The sequence below is a fragment of the Eschrichtius robustus genome, chromosome 11, assembly GCF_028021215.1.
Source record: "Eschrichtius robustus isolate mEscRob2 chromosome 11, mEscRob2.pri, whole genome shotgun sequence".
Classification (NCBI taxonomy): Eukaryota; Metazoa; Chordata; class Mammalia; order Artiodactyla; family Eschrichtiidae; genus Eschrichtius; species Eschrichtius robustus.
Window position 1 is genome coordinate 67,175,890 of NC_090834.1, and position 19,566 is coordinate 67,195,455.

Consider the following 19,566-nt stretch of genomic DNA (forward strand, 5'->3'; position numbering starts at 1 on the left):
ACTGGAACACCAGGGAAGTCCCACAAATTGGATTTTTAAGCTATCTTTTTGTTATTAATTTCTAACTTCACTGCAGTATAAAGATTGTCTAGGGGCTTCCCTGGTGTCGCAGTGGTTAAGAATCCACCTGCCAATGCAGGGGACACAGGTTCGATCCCTGGTCCGGGAAGATCTCACATTCCGTGGAGCAGCTAAGCCCATGGGCCACAACTACTGAGCCTGTGCTCTAGAGCCCGTGAGCCACAACTACTGAGCCCACGTGCCACAACTACTGAAGCCCATGCGCCTGGAGCCGTGCTCCACAGCAAGAGAAGCCACTGCAATGAGAAGCCCACACACTGCAACGAAGAGTAGCCCCCGCTTGCCGCAACTAGAGGAAGCCTGAATGCAGCAACGAAGATCCAACGCAGCCAAAAATAAATAAATAAAATACATTTATTTTTAAAAAATTGTCTGATATCAATCTTTTGCAATTTATTGAGGCTTCCTCTGTGATCTGTTTTTGTAAAGATTTTGCATGTGCTCAGAAGGAATATGTATTCTTTTTTGGGTGCATAATTCTACATATATATCATACATATATATGCTTTAATTAATTTCCTTTTCATATATTCAATGTTTGCTCATTTTTGTCTGCTTATCAGTTTCTGAGAGGGATGTGTTAAAATCTCCAACCGCAATTAATTTTCCTCACAGTTCTATAGGTTGTTACTTTTTACATTTTGAAGCTATGTTTTTAATGCATTTATACTTATAATCATTGTATCTTCTACTCTATACTTTTTTTCCCAGTATATGTTTATCACCTATGATGTTTTTGTCTTTAAGTCTATTTTGTCAAGTGCTCCAGCTTTCTTTTGATTTAGAATTACCTGGTATACCTTTCAATCCTCTCACTTAAAATTTTTGTTTAAATATTCATCTATTATATTCTTTATTTCAATGATTATACATATCATATTTAATATTTTACCTAGTTCTTTATGATTTCTTGTTCTTATAGCATATTAATATCTTTATTATTTTGAATATATTTATTGTTTAACCTTTATCTGATCCAATAATTCTGCTTTAAGTATTATACGTTGTTCAATTTGCTGTCTTTCTTTTAGTGATTGTTCTTCTTAGGTGTCTAGTTGTCTTGGTTAATGATCGCATGTTCTCCTGGTATTAGTTACTCTTTCTGTTAATATCTACCAAGCAGGGACTGAAGGCCAAGTCTCAGTGTCTCTCCCAGTGAATTTAAAGAGAGAGGATGGAATAAGTTCCAGGGTAGAAAGCCTCAGATACTAGGTTCCTTTGACTGCCACTTTATTAGGCCACTCCTCACGTCAGGGGTTTACCTATAAACTCTTGGAAAGAAACCCCAATGTAGGAGGTAGCCTCCTTAGTTTATGATTCCTCAGTCCTGGATTGGCGTGGGGTGGGGGGCAGGGGTGGAGAGAAGTGAATGTTGAGGGCTGCTAGGCCCTGTGTTCATCAGTTCTTCACCCCAGCAGCACTTTCGCACTATCCTGTTGTTACCCCAGTGATACAGGGAGTCTGGACTATTATTTAACGCAGGAAGAGAAAAAATGTAACTTCGAAACTTTCAACCCATACTTTCATTTGTCTCCAGTCCTTCCCCATGGCTCTAGCTATTAGCACTAGTGAGCATACATGTGCAAACACACACAGAGTCTCTAAAGCTTTCATTCTCCCCAGAGGTTTCTCATGATGTTTGTGCTTCTCTCTTGCTTCCCTTGTTCCTCTAGGGCTGATTTTGGACACGAAGCCAGCAGGCTATGCTAGTTCACAATCTTGATAGGTAACAAGTTTTTAAGAGATCATGCTGGCTGCTGTGTAGAAAATGGAATTTAGAGGAGCAAGCCTGGCAAAAGGCAGACAAATTAGGTTATTGAAGTACTCCAGGTCAAAGGTAAATGGACTTGGACAAACTACAATGCTAGCAATAAAGATGGAAGAAGTAGTTGGATTCAAGAGTTCTGGAGGTAGGGCTTCCCTGGTGACGCAGTGGTTAAGAGTTCACCTGCCAATGCAGGGGACACGGGTTTGAGCCCTGGTCCGGGAAGAACCCACATGCCGCAGAGCAACTAAGCCCATGCGCCACAACTACTGAGCCTGCGCTCTAGGGCCCGCAAGCCACAACTACTGAGCCTGCGAGCCGCAACTACTGAAGCCTAGAGCCCGTGCTCTGCAACAAGAGAAGCCACTGCAATAAGGAGCCCGTGCACCACAACCAAGAGTAGCCCCTGCTCACTGCAACCAGAGAAAGCCCACGCGCAGCAATGAAGACCCAGCTCAGCCATAAATAAATAAATAAATAAATTTATTTTTTAAAAAAAGTGCTGGAGGGTTTCCCTGGTGGCGCAGTGGTTGAGAATCTGCCTGCTAATGCAGGGGACACGGGTTCGAGCCCTGGTCTGGGAAGATCCCGCATGCCGCGGAGCAACTAGGCCCGTGAGCCACAACTACTGAGCTTGCGCGTCTGGAGCCTGTGCTCCGCAACAAGAGAGGCCACGATAGTGAGAGGCCCGTGCACCGCAATGAAGAGTGGCCCCCGCTTGCCGCAACCAGAGAAAGCCCTTGCACAGAAACGAAGACCCAACACAGCCAAAAATAAATAAATAAATAAATAAATAAATTTTTTTAAAAAAAGTGCTGGAGGCATAATTAATAAGTTGTGCTGATGAATCGAATTCAGGGTGAAGAATAAAGAATGGCTACTAAGTGTTTGGCATAAAAAACTATATGTATGAATGGAGCCATTTTTAGGAGGAAGACTGACAGAAGAGCAAAACTGGGAGTTCTCAATTTTAGACATTTAGCACATTCTTATTGGATAAAACAGCATAAACCCCCAAACTAGGCGAGTTCCCAGGCAGGATCTTCTGCTACTCTCCGCACCCTCAGAATCGGGTTTCTTTTGTCTCTGTCCCATGCCCTGAGAATGTATATCATCAGATGGGCTTCCTGACTACTTCAGTGTCTCATTTCAGGGTCTCTATCACTGTTAAGGGAGAGGATGTATATATATGACCTTCAAGCTTTCTGCTCACAGGGACCAATCATTCCAGCTCATTTCCAGTTTTCCATTTGTGGCTTTTTGGTTAACTTAAATTCATTTCCCCTTCCTATCAGCATTCCAATTTCTTTAGTCTGGTTGCTGAGTGGAATGGTTACCATTCCAGTGGTAACCCCTGGAATGTGAATGCTGAGCAAATGCCTACAAGATGCAGACAGCTGTACTTTATTCATTCCATTGGCAGTAGTCCAACCTCTATCCTGTTATGAGGCCATTCCAGTGAGTGCTTCTGGTTCCTAGCCTCCAAATGTACCAATGAATATCCTTTTGCTCAAGCCAGAGTTGAGTTTTGTTGTTTGCCATCAATGAACCCTGACTAAAAACTAATAACTAATAACTAATAATCAGGACATGAGTGCAGTCTGCCCCCAAATGCCCAGCTTCTACAACAGTAACAAATGGGTTAGTGTTTCAGCCCCACCCACTCTCCTCCTCCACTCCCCCAATCAAGCAGCCCTTTGTTTTCTCAGAACCTCTCCCAAATATTCCAAAACCTGCTAGGCTTGTTTTGTTTGTAACCAAGCCTTTCCACACATTCACAGCTGAAGCAAATTGATGTCTAGGGCTTGCTTTAGGCAGCATTTCGACCAAAAGGTAAGGAATGTATTTCTTTCCATTGCCCAGAACTTTACTCATTGGGCCTCTGAACTCAGTTCCAGCTCATTTGAACTGATGCCTCTCTTCCCAACAAGGCTGGCTAGAATTGTTATCTAAAGATAACCAGTGTGTCATCCTGCTTCTCCACCCAAATTTGAGACCTAAGAAAGATGATTCAAGAGTCTCTCAGGCCTTAGGTGGAATCTTAGTTTCTACACTTAAACATCACTAAAAATTGCTTCTATAATGTTTGACTCCAGCCAGGCAGGCCTGATGTTCCAAAATGTATTGATAGCACCCTTATCACATGACTTGATGAGAAATCTCCCAAGTCTTCATATAGGTAGAGATTATTTTTCCTTTCTATTTTTTGTGTAGCCATAAACTATAAATTCTGACAATTATCCACATGGCCAAATACCTTATATAAGGACTCATGCTTACCACTACACTGACATGGGCATCTGCACCTTTGAGACCACATATAATTCTTGATGATGATGTATAATTCTAATTTTTTTGTATCAATCACTATCCCTTCATCATTTCCAGACTTCACCAGGAATTCCAATTTTCCTCTGCAATATCTATCACTATTTCCTTTCAATATGTCTCTAGTTAACAGTAGCCTATGACCTTGTATTAGGGCTCTCCAGAGTAACAGAGCCAATAGGAAACATTGATGTATATTATATATATTGATATAAAGGGATTTCTTATTAAGGTATCGGCTCATGTGATTACAGAGACTGAGAAATCCCACAATCTGCTGTCTGCAAGCTGGAGACCCAGGAAAGTCGGTGGTATAGTTCGAAGGCCTGAGAGCCAATGATGTAGATTCTAGTCCAGGTCTGAAGGCCTGAGAACCAGGAGTACCAAGGGCAGATCAATGTTCCAGTTCAACCATCAGGCAGAGAGTGAATTCAACTTTCCTCTACATTTTTTGTTCCATTCAGGCCCTCAACAGATTGGATGATGCCCACCCACATGCGGGAGGGCAATCTGCTTTACTCAGACCGCCAATTCAAATGCTAATCTCTTCTGGAAACACCCTCAAAGACACACTCAGAAATAATGTTTAACCAGCTATTGGGGCATCTCATGGCCCAGTCAAGTTGACACATTAGATTATCCATCACAAACCTTGACTGGTGTTCTAACACGAATTCCAAAGCAAGCCCCAGAGTGCTGATCTAGTCACCAGGAAACCCTGTCTCAAAGGTGAAAGTAGGTAGGGGTCTTGACTCAGCACACTATGTCTACCTTGGGCCTGTTAGCTTTCCACGAAAGAATCCATTTTCTTAAGGAAGTGTAGGTGAGGCTGCACAAAAGACCATCTTCCAGACTATAATTTCAGGATGAAGATTCTTATAGATTCACTCTACAGGGTTAAGACAATGCTAAAATGTGACTAGTTTTCCATTTAAAATACACAGACCTGAACAGTGTACTTCCATCTTTCAGCTTCCATAGTTTTACAATGTTGATTTCAGAGTGGTTTTCAAAAGTCCCCTTAGACTTTCAAGTGGTACTCCAGAACTATCAGTGGCTAACACTGGGTCAATTTCTACTCCCCAGCACTCCTTTTTTTTTTTTGAGCATGCCCGCGCAACATGCAGGATCTTAATTTCCCAACCAGGGATTGAAACTGCGCCTCCTGCAGTGGAAGCGTGGAGTCTTAACCACTGGACCGCCACCAGGGAAGTCCTTCCTGGCAGTCTTTAACAGTTCAGTCATCATGACAAGAGTACCCACTTGGCACAGCTCCAAATGTTACATGATACTAAACCTTAGATTAAGGAGCCCAGACAGGCCCCCAAAATATAATATAGGAGTTAGTGAGTTCCCCCACCTTCTATTCTCAAAGTACCATCCCTGCTAACTCGAAGTGGTCATCAGACTTGATATTATGACTTCTGTTTTTCATACCAAGTATTTCTAGGATGAAAAGACTCTTCAGAAGAGTCCTTTTAGCCCCCTAAACAATTTCCATTTTACCCTACCTCATATTACTAGCAAAGTAACCAAATGGGAATAGCCCTTGTCCTGTTTTCTCAAGTCTTCCATTGCAAATCAAATGGTTAATTTATTTAAATGAGATAGTGTATATGAAAGCACACTGTAAGCTATAAAACAAGCTAGACAGGACTTCCCTGGTGGCACAGTGGTTAAGAATCTGCCCGCCAATGCAGGGGACATGGATTCGAGCCCTAGTCCAGGAAGATCCCACATGCCGCGAAGCAACTGGGCCCGTGTGCCACAACTACTGAGCCTGCACTCTAGAGCCTGCAAGCCACAACTACTGAGCCCGCGCACCTAGAGCCCATGCTCCACAAGAGAAGCCACTGCAATGAGAAGCCCGCACACTGCGATGAAGAGTAGCCCCCGCTCACCACAACTAGAGAAAGCCCGCACACAGCAACGAAGACCCAACGCAGCCAAAAAATAATAAATTTTTAAAACAACAAAAAACAAGCTAGACAAAGGCTGCTTAATTTAATACTTTTAGAAGGGTCTATTAATGTGTCTCATTAATTTCAGAGAATCCTATCATGTCTGAGCTGTGAGGAACCTGGACCTTAGAGCTCACTTAGTCCAGATGAGAAAAATGAGGCCTAGAGCTTAAACAACATCCTCCGAAGTCACCCAGCTTAGCAAGTTTTTCCCAGGTAAGGAAGAAAAAAGAGAAAGAGCAATAATCAGTAGAGAGTATTGAAACTGCAATAGATCCACCTTAAAACATCTAAACAATCGATCAATGATTAAACACCAAGAATGTTTCAGCCCTTTTGATTTATTCTACCCATTTTCAAAAAGCCAAAGAGAACTTTAAGAAGATTCTGAGGTAGGAGATAGATGGGCCCCTGAGCTGGACAGCTGGTGTTTGTCAAGTGGAGTAAAATTGAAGCTTTGTTCTCACCCAGACACTCCAAGGACAAAGCTAGTGGCAGAAGCTGAGCTTTGCTAGAGTATAGAGATAAGGTGCCACTCCTGAGGTCAAGGAAAACTTCCCTGTCTGCACATTCGCAGGAAGGCGCCTTGGGGGTCAAAAGGGAGGGGGCGCCACTCCATAGTAAGTGTGGAATGCACCCACAGGCCTCTGGGGTGGGATCCATCTGAGCAAAAAGTTGCACATGCACGTTGGGGAGAGTCCTAGGACCAGTCAGGTGTGAAAAAAGAAACAATTGGCTAAATGTAAACACAGACCCGGAAGGACTGTCCTATATGTGATTTAAATCACCTCTTTACTGCGCTCCTCATTAGGGACGCCCACACTCCTCTCCAGGTGTGTATTTCTGCCTGGCTTCTGACTTGCTGTGCTCCTCCTCATTAGAGAGGATGCCCATACCCTTTCTCTCTGGGTGTGTATTTCTGCCTTACTTCTGTCTTAAACAAACTGCTTCTCTGTGTGCTCTCCCATACGTTATGCTGTCTTTAATAATAAACCTTGTACCTGTTTTTACAGTTTTTGCCTCCTTGAACAAGACATTCTTCCTTTCAAACAGGGAAAAGAGCCAGGGCCACTTTGCTTCTAGCCTCTAGCCCCTGGTGGTCTGGTGGCTACGATTCCTGGTTTTCATCCAGGCTACCGAGGTCCAATTCCTGGGCAGGGAACTAAAATCTCTCTTCAGGACCGCTCACTGCTCTCTCCGAGATCAATTCCTTTATAGAGAAATCATATATACTAGATACTTAAATAAATGTTTACCTGTACTTACTTACCTCTACAATTTAAATTTTAAATGCCTTAAGATTCTCAAAAGCCAACTGTAAAAATTAAAGGTTTAAAAAAAAATTTTTGTTCTTAGAGGTGAAAATGTGCACAGAATTTCAAAAGAATATTTTTATTCAATGAAAAGTTTTTTTTAAATACAAATACTTCCATGAAATAAATCCCAAGTGCTACATTTAAGTTTTTCAGTACAATTTATTCTTCTTACATTTTAATTTACATTTATTAAGTGTTTTAGAAATATTACACTCAAAGTAATAGAGCTCCAGAGAGAGGAGATTAACTAAGAGGTGAAGAGTCTCAGTGTGTCAACTTCCTAGTTAGCCTGCTCGCCTCCCCACTACACATACTTGCCCTCTGGTGGTTATTACTATGTAACTGTCTTCAAGATGTGGCTGAAGCTCGAATCTACATCTGGCATCAGGCCAAGTCTGTGAATCCATGAATATAGGTCACCAAATGCATTTAGGGTTCAGCCTGCTGAAGGTTCTTTCTTGACAGACAATGATGATGAATGTGGAAAGACTGGCTGCCTATTCTCTTGGGAGAAGAAAATATACCTCACCTTAAGTGACAACTACAGTTTTCTAACAGAAAAAATAATCAGCAAAGGGACAGGATCAATGATAAGGATAGGGAAAATACTCTGAGAATAGAGTAAGTACAATATATACATAATGGAATAAATAGTGAGGCTGCTCCTGAGTCCAAACTCTTATTTTTAAAAGTCTGATAAAAATTTACTCAATTACATTTTATACAGTAACATTTAGTGAGCTTTGTCCAAAAAGGCTATGTTTTGTTTGCAAAAATAACAAAAGCTTTATCACTCAGTCTCTGGTCAATAAGAAAGGAAGAAAACCTTGCTAGAAATAACAATAAATAATTTCACACAAAAGTCCAGGTGACATAAGAATAGTATATTAATTAATATATTTTCTTTGTATTTACAATAAATCCATTTGTTAATACTGCGATAGAAAAAATAATCAGTCCACATTATGTAGTAGAAACTGGCTTTGAGGCTGATCATACCTCTCACAATAAAAACATACAAGGATTTCTTCCACAGCTAAAGTACTTTTCAACGTGACAGTCTTGGGTGAAGGTAAAACTGACAGAGTACTTTACTTTATGTCCTAGAATCAAGGGATCGAGGATATTACCGTTAAGCAAGCAGCAAAAAGCTGTTTAGTTTTTCCAGGACTATTTAAATAGTAGTTACCATATAAGAATTTAATTTTACTTTGAGATATAAAAAGTAAAAACCCTAAATAGGGAAACTGCATTAATCAAAAGCAGCCCCAAACAAAAAAGCCATCAATAGAAATGAAACAAGGCATTCTTATGTATCATGCATAAAAAAGGATAATTACATAATACATACTTTAATGACCAGACTAATAAATAAATGAGGTAAACTTTACAGTCATTGGAACAAATAAACTATATTCAATTATTTGAGTGCTGTACTGACACTGTTTTTGTTTCAAAATATAAAGTAACATAATTAATCTAACATCTAAAAACTGCATACTTTGAATGTTTGCTTTTTTGATACCCTTTTGAGATAGTAAAGGGGAACTGTGTAACAAAATATTATCTGAATATAAATTATCAACACCAATATGATACAATTATCATGTCATTGCCATTTTGTATATGCACAATGGAAATATTTTGAAAGCTAGGAAACAAATGAAAACAGACTGGTCAGAATTTTAAATTTCAGACCAATCCATGATAATCTAGAACAGAAGAAGACAAAAATAAAATTCACTAAATAGCTATAACTTGATATCTTTTCCAAATTCAGTAGTCCACTAAGATGCAACTTCTAAACAAGTCTACTACCTCAAAGGTAAAAAGGAAGAAAATGTAAATATCTTTTGAGCTTTAGTTTTCAAGTTTATGCTCTGAAAGAAGGCTAACATTAGTCAGAACAGCAATACTGTATCTTTGCTTTTGAATTTTTGTATTTGCTTTTCCTATTTTAGTTATAGTATGGAATAGAGAGAAAAATATTAAATTATCAAGTCAAGGGTAAGTATTTACGGCCAGTTCATGAAATATATTGAGTTAATCAGTTGGGTCAAGAATTTCCTACTATGCTGCTACGTTTATTATCTATAGCCTTGGAATAGTAATTTAGGAGATGTCTATCATAACTACTGACAGCACTTTTCATGGTATACCAATTTCCATTTTTACTTTCTTCTCTCCTTTGCCACTTAAATGCATTATTTTAACCACCGGATAGGAAATTTTATTTTACAAATTCCTGTTTCATTTACTGAAGAGGTGATTTTAACACATAAACCTGCCAATCCTGAGAGATGATGATGATGATGATGATAGGAAAACTAAAACCCAGAGGATTATTCACTCAAATTTCTGCTTTAGCTTTTTTTGGAAGATGGCTGGCAGAATAGAAAGAAGAGCCAAAATCATTAGAACAAATACTGAGTTCCAGGAAACAGCTTCCCCTGCTGTTGTAAGCTGGTACAATGTTGTTCCTGCCTTAATTGCTACAAAAGAGGGAGGTGCAACACCTAAAATAGAAAGTAAAAACATATGGTAAAAAACAATCAATTCTTTTTAAAAATTAAAATACTGTGTGTATACAATTTCTTCTAAGAATATAGTGATATACAATTTGAAAATTTTAATTTAATTTAAAGCCCCTCAAGTTTATTTCCATATAAAGAATTCAGTCTTTCATAATCACCGCTTAAGGATAATGATTTTAAAAACCCAAGGAAAGTCTCCAGAAAATAATTTTACAAAATTTATCAACAGCCTTAAAAAACGAATGTGCTATGATCCACCAATTTCAACTTTAGGAAATATTAATGTATATGAACAAAGATCTAGTCTCAAGGATGCTCATCAAAGAATTATAATAATAAAAATCTGGAAACAGCCTAAATCTTCAAAAATAAGATTGAGTAAATTGTCATTCACCCTCGATAGAGTATACTTAAAATGAGTGGTAGGAGATACTCAGAAATGGAAAGATACTCAAAATATATGAGTAAAAAGAGCAGTTTATACAAAAGCATGGTGGAACAACCATATTTTATTAAAAGCCAGAACAAACTGGAAAAATTACTTTAGCCAAAGCTGAAGTTAACTTTATCTCTAGGTATTTCATCTGTAAAATAAGGAGACAGTACAAAAATTCTCCCTTCTGATTCTATAAGTGTAATATTATTTTACAAAATCCAAAATTACCCCTGCTAAGATTTTTTTCCCACTTTAATGGAGAACCTGCTAAGATTTTTAAGTTTGTCTATAAATTTTTCTAAAAATAGCAATAAAAAATTAAGTATTAACGTAAAGCTTTAACAGACAGTCAATACTTGAGGAATCTGCTCATTTTGTTGGTATCTAAACAATTCACCTTAAATTTGGAAGAAAAGCAGAATACTCTTACTAAAGAACTATCATAAGAACTATCAGAATTCACAAATATATAAATGAATCTTTACACCCACTGACTAATTTCAAAATTAAGTGTTAGCTCCTTGAAAGCAAGAAACTTCTTGTTCATCCTTGCTTTCCCTCAAACTTTCAGTAATGCCCATAATAAGTTCTATGTTAATAAAAAGAAAGATAGGATCAATTTTCTATTGAAAATTAAAGTTCAGTATTTCAGTACCTGATTAGAAGACAAAGGAGAAAGTACTCAAAAAAGGCACCTTCAAATTTTTTTTTTTTCTCTCCACTGAGGGAGAGAATGGAGTTAAAAAGTCCTGCTTAATTCTACATGATTAAAAAAATATCCAGCAGAGAGTGCTCTTGTTTAAACAAAAAATTTAAATCAACACAATCCAACAAACATTTCCGAGCATCTACTTATATAGGCCAGGCTCTGTGCCCACCAGTTATATGGTGCTGGCATGCCTGCATAGAGCACAAAATCTAGCCCAGCTGGACACTGCTAGACATGTACACGATGAGTTCTAACACAGCACAAACCAGAGGGCTTACCTAGAAAAGTGCCAATAAAAAAAACTTTCAATGGCACGTTTATCACAGGAGATGTAATATTAATAAACCAGTTAGGCAGAAATGGTGTTATTCTCAAAAATATAATGTAGTTAATGAGATGTTCTCTATGACGTTCAACCTGTCATAAGAAAGAAACAAGTTAGGATCAAGATAAAGCCAAGCCTGAAAATAAACTGATTATAAAATACCTTATTTCAAATTCTTATCCCTGATAGCTCAGCATTTACCCAACAGAAATGATCAAAAAAGGAGCTTGAAAATGACAATGAACTGCTTATCAAATGTTCATTACCAGAGCTAAATAACATCAGATGAAAGCTTTTAAGATTGTGCTTATAGTGTAATGTTATACTACTAAAGATGGCTCTACATCAGCCTAGATAATATGGCTCAACAACATTTTAAACCTAAAAAGGCAAAATTAAATTTATAACTATATATAAGATAGATACCAAATGACCAACTTTTTAATGCCTTTAATGTCCTGTAATATAAAGGGCTAGTATAGTACATCAATAAACCTGGCCTCCAATTTTAAAAAAATTCAGATAATCTTTATGTTAATGTATTTCACATGAGTGAATTCATTCATCGATAAATGAGATTAAACAAGCATATAGAAACATTTAGCTGACTAAATAAAAGCACTGATTACAGTTTATACTTCCTAGATCTTGCTATACAAATAATGATTTTGATTTTGGACAAAATGCTTAATTTCTCTTAATTTCCTAACCTGTAAAACAAAGGGGTAAATTTCTAAAATTCCTCTGATTTAATAGTCTGCTTCTTCTGATTCTTTATAAGAATAAGATTCTTAGCAATACTATGCTAGACTTCCCTGGGCAGTAGTCCTTATATTTATCACTGCTAGTCTTTGCAGAGATCCTAACGGAAGATAAGTTCTTCCCACTGATGAAATGCATTAAAAGAGTTGGCTGATACAAGTTTTTCAGAGACCCACTGACAGCATCCTGCATCAACACAAAACAGGTGAGGTGTCTAAATATATGGATGCCTTTACATTGACACTTTGACTTTTGTGCTGATTGAAGTTACTAGGAATAAAGAATTAAGATTACTGTTACAGATACAAAAACATCATATTTGAAATTATTAACATTCATTATTTGCCTACCACTTAATTTTCAAAAGATCATTTTTATCAAAGCCCTGAGTCTGAATTTATGTAGATATTATACACTGACCCCCCAAGTAGCCAAAGAATTACATCAAATAATTTAAAAATACATGTTTACCTGCTGTGACCATTTTACTGCTTTCTCAGTCAGGTATTTATAGACAACTGGCCTCCCAACTAAATAGGAGAGCATATAGCAGAATGAAGCACCGAGTCCGGAACACTACAAAATAACAAGAACCCATAAGCATTTTGTACTTTTCCATCTTATTCACATGGATATATTCACCTAAGGCAAACCTCAACTAGTTTCTTTCTTTTGGGATATGGGGTGGATACTCTGCATAACATCTCTTGAGCGGAGCACAAGAACCCCTCTGATCTAGTCCTTTCTCTGACCAAATTATAACTAAAATGAGACCAGCTAAAACAAACTGGCACTTGTGATTAAACTTAGTGACTATATCCAAATAGTTAATGTTAGCCATTAGCCTATGAATAAAACTTCAAGAGCAATATTTTTTCAATTCCTATGCTTGAAAACACCACCTCCAGCCATGGGACTTAACTCCTTGGGCCCACCAACATTCTTGGACTATCTGAGTTACAAAACAGTATAGAAAGCAAAGGCTAGAACAGAGCCTATAAATGCAATTAAGTCTATGATAACGCTGTTCTAGAAAAAAAGCCAAACTATAACATCTCCTTATGGAGGGACTTAACAGATATTACTTTAACATTAAAACCCTTTTAAAACTAATAAGTCTATGCTTCCAGAGTCTAGTGGGACTAGGATGCCATCATCATTCCCATCATTCTATTTAAAGTTATTTCTTTCTAGTCTCCCGATTTCATTTTATATACTTACCAAACAAACAAGAAATAAGGCTAGTGGAAAGGGATAAAGAAACCCTGAGAGTATACTGAGAAATATAGAGCCCGGAATAGCAAATGTTTGCAAGCTGTTAACTTCTAAGTTAAGGATTAAAACATAATTAAATGAATTTTTAAACTACAAATCCAACAATCCAGAAAAAAAATATCAATACAGAAGTTAGATGTTAATAAGATTATATCCATATTTCAGTATTAAAAAAAAAGTAAAATTATACCCAAAGTTTAAAAAATACCTTATTCCACAGCTGCAATACCTTTATAACCATTTACTAACATTATCGTAAATCAATGCTAATTAGAGTGTGTTACTAAGAGAAAACAAAGACAAATACCGAATGTGTACCAGATAGAGAGGAACTGGGCACTTTAGGGGGACGGGGTGGGGGGGGGGGGAGGGGGACGGGGGGCAGAAAAAAAGATAAGAGAACAAAAGTCTTCAGTAATCTTGTAAACGACATGCTTCTCTAATGCATTGGATTTTTTTTTTTAAAGAGGGCTCTTTTTTTTTTAATTTATTTATTTTTGGCTGCATTGGGTCTTCATTGCTGGGCGCAGGCTTTCTCTAGTTGTGGGGAGCAGGGGCCACTCTTCGTTGCAGTGTGCGGGCTTCACATTGCGGTGGCTTCTCTTGTTGTGGAGCACGGGCTCTAGGCACACGGGCTTCAGTAGTTGTGGCACGTGGGCTCAGTAGTTGTGGCTCGCGGGCTCTACAGCACGGGCTCAGTAGTTGTGGCGCACGGGCTTAGTTGCTCTGTGGCATGTGGGACCTTCCCGGGCCAGGGCTCGAACCCGGGTCCCCTGCATTGGCAGGCGGATTCTTAACCACTGCGCCACTAGGGAAGCCCCTAATGCATTGGATTTTTACTCTCAAATATTTTTAGGAAACATGACTTCTATCGAAATACAGGTACAATATAAGGTATAATAATTACTATTTCTAATTTAACTTTTGGACATTTACCTCAACTTACTACTCATTTAAAAAAGAATAAGGGTTACAAAATATAGTAAAAGTCACAAATCTTATCTTTAAAACAGAATTATGTTTTTTTCCTACGTCTCTCTAGTTCCTAGCTTTGGCCTGGACCTCTGCATCACCCATAACATGATTTACTCGTAAGTCAGACAGACTGAGTGAATTCCTTCAACATCTCTCCCTTCTACTTTAAAATTTCTATCTTTACCCATCCTTCCTTTTTTCCTCTAGTTCCCACTTTACTCTTGTTTTCATTTCAATCTCCTTCTTCCTGAGTTCTTTTATCTTTCACTTCTGGCTCTTGCACAGATCCCTTCTGTATAAAACCACTCAGATGCCTACACATTAAAGAAAACCTAGGCTTTTCCTTGAGCAAGGTATCCTATCCAGTTACTGCCTCTCATCTTCACTGCCTCCCTTGCAACCTGGCTTACCCATCCCTCACTCTGCTGAAACCCCCTCCTGGACAAAATTAATGACTTTTTCTCAGTAAGAATTTTCTATTGACCCTTGCATAGGATTAAACATCCTTCAGTGTAAAACTCACCTCCAGTGAACTGTATTTTTCTTCTGTGTTACAGATCATTACTTCTCTAGTTTTTCTCTTCTCCTCACCCTCAAACCTGAGATTTCTCTAACATTCTGTTAGCTAATCTCTCACTTTTCTTTGATAAATTCAGTCATTTCCATGTATATGGATGTACACATGGCTTCAAGCATACGGCGATAGATAGATAGATAGATAGATAGATAGATAGATAGATAAATAGATGATAGATAACTGAATTCTCTATCTCTGATTCAACTTTTCTAATCAAATACCAGTCTCAAATTTCCCAGCAGTCTACTGGATGCCTCCATTAAAAATTTTAAAAATTAAACTTAGTTATTTCAGGGCTCTTTAGACTCTTTTAATGGAAAGTCTCAAACACATATCAAAGTAGAGAAACTAGTATTATGATGCCCTATATGCCCATATACAGCTTCAATAATTAACATACAACCAATCTTGTTTTCTCTATATCCCTTACATTTGATTATATTGAAGCAAATCCCAGACATATCATTACATGTACAACTACATTAATACCTTTAAAAGATAAGGATTCCTTTTCTTTTTAACACAACTATAATACCATTGTCAGAGATTAATTAACCAAAATTCCTAACTATCATAAGTAGCTATTGAGCGTGCTCACAATTCCCAAGAGAGTCTTAATTTTTTTTTTTTTTTTTGGACAGCTGGTTTGTTCAAATCAGGACAAAAAAGGTCCACACATGGTATTTGCTCTCCACAGCACTTAAGTACAGGTTTGGTTCTTTTTTTTTGTCTTGTAATTTACTTGTTGAAGAAACTGGGTCATTTGCAGAATTTACCACTTTTTGAACTTTGCCTACTGTATCCCTTAGGGTGGTTTAATATGTTCCTTTGTCATTTTTTAAAATTAATTTTTATTGGCATATAGTTGATTCACAATGTTGTGTTAAGTTTCTGCTATACAGCCAAGTGAATCAGTTATACTTATACCTATATCATTCCGCTGTCATTTATCTTATAGTGTTAACAAAGCCATTCTCTCTGCATGGGGATATAATTTGACCTTAACTTTCCAGCTTTGTATAGATTTATATTTCTTTTCTCTAACACTGAAAAATCTTGGTTCTTAATGTCATAAACATAATTAGCTATTTCCTTTACATACTATTAAGTGTGTGTATATATATATACACACATATATGTATATACACACATATGTGTGTGTATATATATTAGATACATTAATATCACATATTTTAAAATTTCAGAACAATATAGCAACTGAAAATAGTTTAAGATTTCTTTCAAATCTTTTCTGTCCTTAAGATTTATCCCAGAAGGGACAAAGAGTCAAATTACTTTTTTCAAGGAAACAATTTGAAATAATTCCTCTAGATAGTCAAATCCCCAACAACTCAATATATTGTTAAATTTGTTTCATTTTGCTTTAGATTGTTTAATTTTTTTAAATTTTGTTAAAATATACATAACATAAAATTTACCATCTTTGTATGGTTCAATAACATTAAGTACTTTCACACTGTTGTGCAAGCAATCTCCAGAACTCTTCTCATCCTGCAAAACTGAAACTCTATACCCCTTAAATAACATTCCCCACTCCCTCCTCCCCCAACCCCCTGACAACCATCCTTTTACTATCAGTCTCTATGAATTGGGCTACTCTAGGTACTTCATGTAAGTGGAATCATATAGCATATCTTTGTGATTGGCTTAGTTTGCTTAGCATAATGTCCTTAAAGTTCATCCATGTTGTAATATGTTTCAAAATTTCCTTCCTTTTTAAGGCTGAATAATATTCCATTGTATGTATATACCACACTTTGTTTCATTCATCCATTAAAGGACACTTGAGTTGTTTCTGCCTTTTGGCTACTGAGAATAATGCTGCTATGAACATGTGTGTGCAAGTATCTCTTGAGACCCTGCTTCCAATTCTTTCAGGTATATACCCAGAAATGGGACTGCTGAATCTTATTTTTAATTTTTTGAGGAAACGCCATATTGTTTTTCACAGCTGCCAAACCATTTTATGCTCCCATCAACAGTGCACAGGGATTTCAATTTCTTCATATCCTCGCCAACACTTGTTACTTTCTGGGTTTTTTCTTCTTCTTGATTAGTAGCCATCCAACTAACGGGTGTGAGGTTACTTTAGATTTTTAAGATTTGTTTCTTTTTTCAATTTGATTTAATTGGTTTTATAATTATGTGAAATATTTACTTGGCTCTAAAGTCAAATCTACACAATAAAATACACTTAGAGAAGTTTCACTTCCATCCCTGTTTCATCTCTCTCTCCATAGGTAAACATTTTTATTCGTTTTTAAAGATATCCTTTCTTTTGTCATCCACAGTTCAAAAGTCCTCAATGACTATCCAATACCAAATCAATATTCTATATTCCTTAGCCTGGTACTCAAACTTCTCTACAATCTGAGTGCAATGTGTAGCCTACCTTCCTAAACTAATTTCTCAAATCCTCCCCTTCTCACACCCTATATACCAACAAAACTGATCACTTCCTAACCATGCCCTGTGCTTATAAGCTCTGCTCTAGACTTGCTATGTCTAGAATGACTATACCGTATCTCTACCCATAATTCCCATTATTCCAGATAGAAATAGTTGTTTTGCTTTTGAATGCTTAAAACACTAGATTGTACTTAGCATATAATTAGTACTTTCTGGTTAAATGGATGAAAGCTGAAGTTAAAATAAGTAATTATAATGTAAAAAAGTAATTAATATACAAGAGTTTGAAATAGGTATTACCAATGAAAGTACTAGTACTGCACTGCTGAATACAATGGCTACTAGCTACATGTGGCTGTGGGGAAGAGACACTAAAGTGTGCCTGGTCTGAACTGAGATGAGATGTGCTATGAGTGTGAAATACACACATTTTAAAGACTTGGTACAAAAAAAAAATGTGAAATAGTAATAATTTTTATGTGGTTTCATGTTGAAATGATATTTTTGACATTTCAGTTCAAGTAAAATGTATTACAATTAATTTATTGTTACTTTCCTTAATGCGCTAACTAGAAAATTTTTAAACTGCATGTGGCTCACATTATACTTCTATTAATCAGTGCTGTACTAATTATATGCCCAAAGATAAGTCTTCTCTTTTGTTCACTGAGTTTAAAAAAGTACCTTTTTAACACTCAGAGCTTAAGATTCCAAAGTGTAAAATAAATAGAAAATTGTAAGAAAATATAGATTTAACAAATTATCCTATAAAAAATCTAAAACAGGGGCTTCCCTGGTGGTGCACTGGTTAAGAATCCACCTGCCAATGCAGGAGACACAGGTTCGATCCCTGGTCTGGGAAGATCCCACATGCCATGGAGCAACTAAGCCGGTGCGCCACAACTACTGAGCCTGCGCTCTAGAGCCCACAAGCCACAACTACTGAGCCCACGTGCCACAATTACTGAAGCCCACGTGCCTAGAGCCCAAGCTCTGCAACAAGAGAAGCCACCGCAATGAGAAGCCTGCGCACAGCAATGAAGAGTAGCCCCCGCTTGCCACAACTAGAGAAAGCCGTGCACAGCAACGAAGACCCAATGCAGCCAAAAATAAATAATAAATTAATTTTAAAAAAACTCTAAAACAATGCAGAATCACTACAATACCTTAATTATTAAGCAAATAGTAACCATATGCAATAAAACCTGATTGACAATATTAACCAATGATTCATTTAAAATTGAAAAATTTAAACCAAATGTATTTTGTAATAATAAACCTATTCCTATACTTTTTTTAAAAATATTTATTTAATTAATTTATTTGGTTGTGCTGGGTCTTAGTTGCTGCATGCATGTGGGAGCCAGTTCCCCGACCAGGAATCAAACCCGGGCCTCCTGCACTGGGAGCGTGGAGTCTTAACCACTGTGCCACCAGTGAAGTCCCTATTCCTATACTTTTAATTCACTTTCTACAAGGCACTTTATCCTTTTCTACTAATTTGCATATGGATATTAAGACAACTAGGCTACAACATTTATTCTCCCATAGATGGTCTAGATTCACTTATGCTAACTGGCTCTCTGGCCCTATGGGTGGGTATCCCCTTTATCCCTCAGCTATGAATCCTTCCAAAGCTAGGGGGCAAAATGGGGCAGAAAAGATGACTTTCCAAAGTAAATAGAAACTATATGCCTCATTCACAAAATGTTCACAAAAACCTTATAAAAGCCAAATGAAAGGGCTGAACCAAATGTTTCTTATTGGGGGAAAATATTTTTTATGGTTAAAGTTTATAAATGCAAAATAACCTACAAGCCTAACACTTTGGTTTTCACAGATAAGTGATGAAATGGGAAGTAGGAAAAGACAGCAGGTGTGAATTACTTAAAACAGTCAGTATATAATTAAATTACTTTACAAATAACTGCCCCAAAGAACTGTGGAAAGACAGGTGCATAATAATCATTCTTCAAATTACCCCCAAATTTGAATTTTTCTAATAAATAGGGAGGATAATGACAAAGTGGCCACACATAGCACACTACCTAAATATAAATGTTATCTTCACCAGGTGGGTAAAGGAGTAATG

General features: G+C 37.3%; 1 protein-coding gene across 2 annotated transcripts in view; it reads right to left on the minus strand.

Moving 5' to 3' along the window:
* Positions 1-7,590: 7,590 nt before the first annotated feature.
* Positions 7,591-19,566, minus strand: part of TMEM41B (transmembrane protein 41B) — a 30,296-nt gene continuing 18,320 nt past the window's right edge. For both annotated transcript variants that reach the window (XM_068556197.1, XM_068556198.1), the window contains exons 5-8: positions 13,439-13,532; positions 12,689-12,793; positions 11,409-11,547; positions 7,591-9,967 (exon numbers count right to left, since the gene is read on the minus strand). In XM_068556197.1, coding sequence (XP_068412298.1) covers positions 9,798-9,967; positions 11,409-11,547; positions 12,689-12,793; positions 13,439-13,532 — 508 coding nt within the window. In that variant the 3' untranslated portion in view covers positions 7,591-9,797. The remainder of the gene's footprint in view (positions 9,968-11,408; positions 11,548-12,688; positions 12,794-13,438; positions 13,533-19,566) is intronic.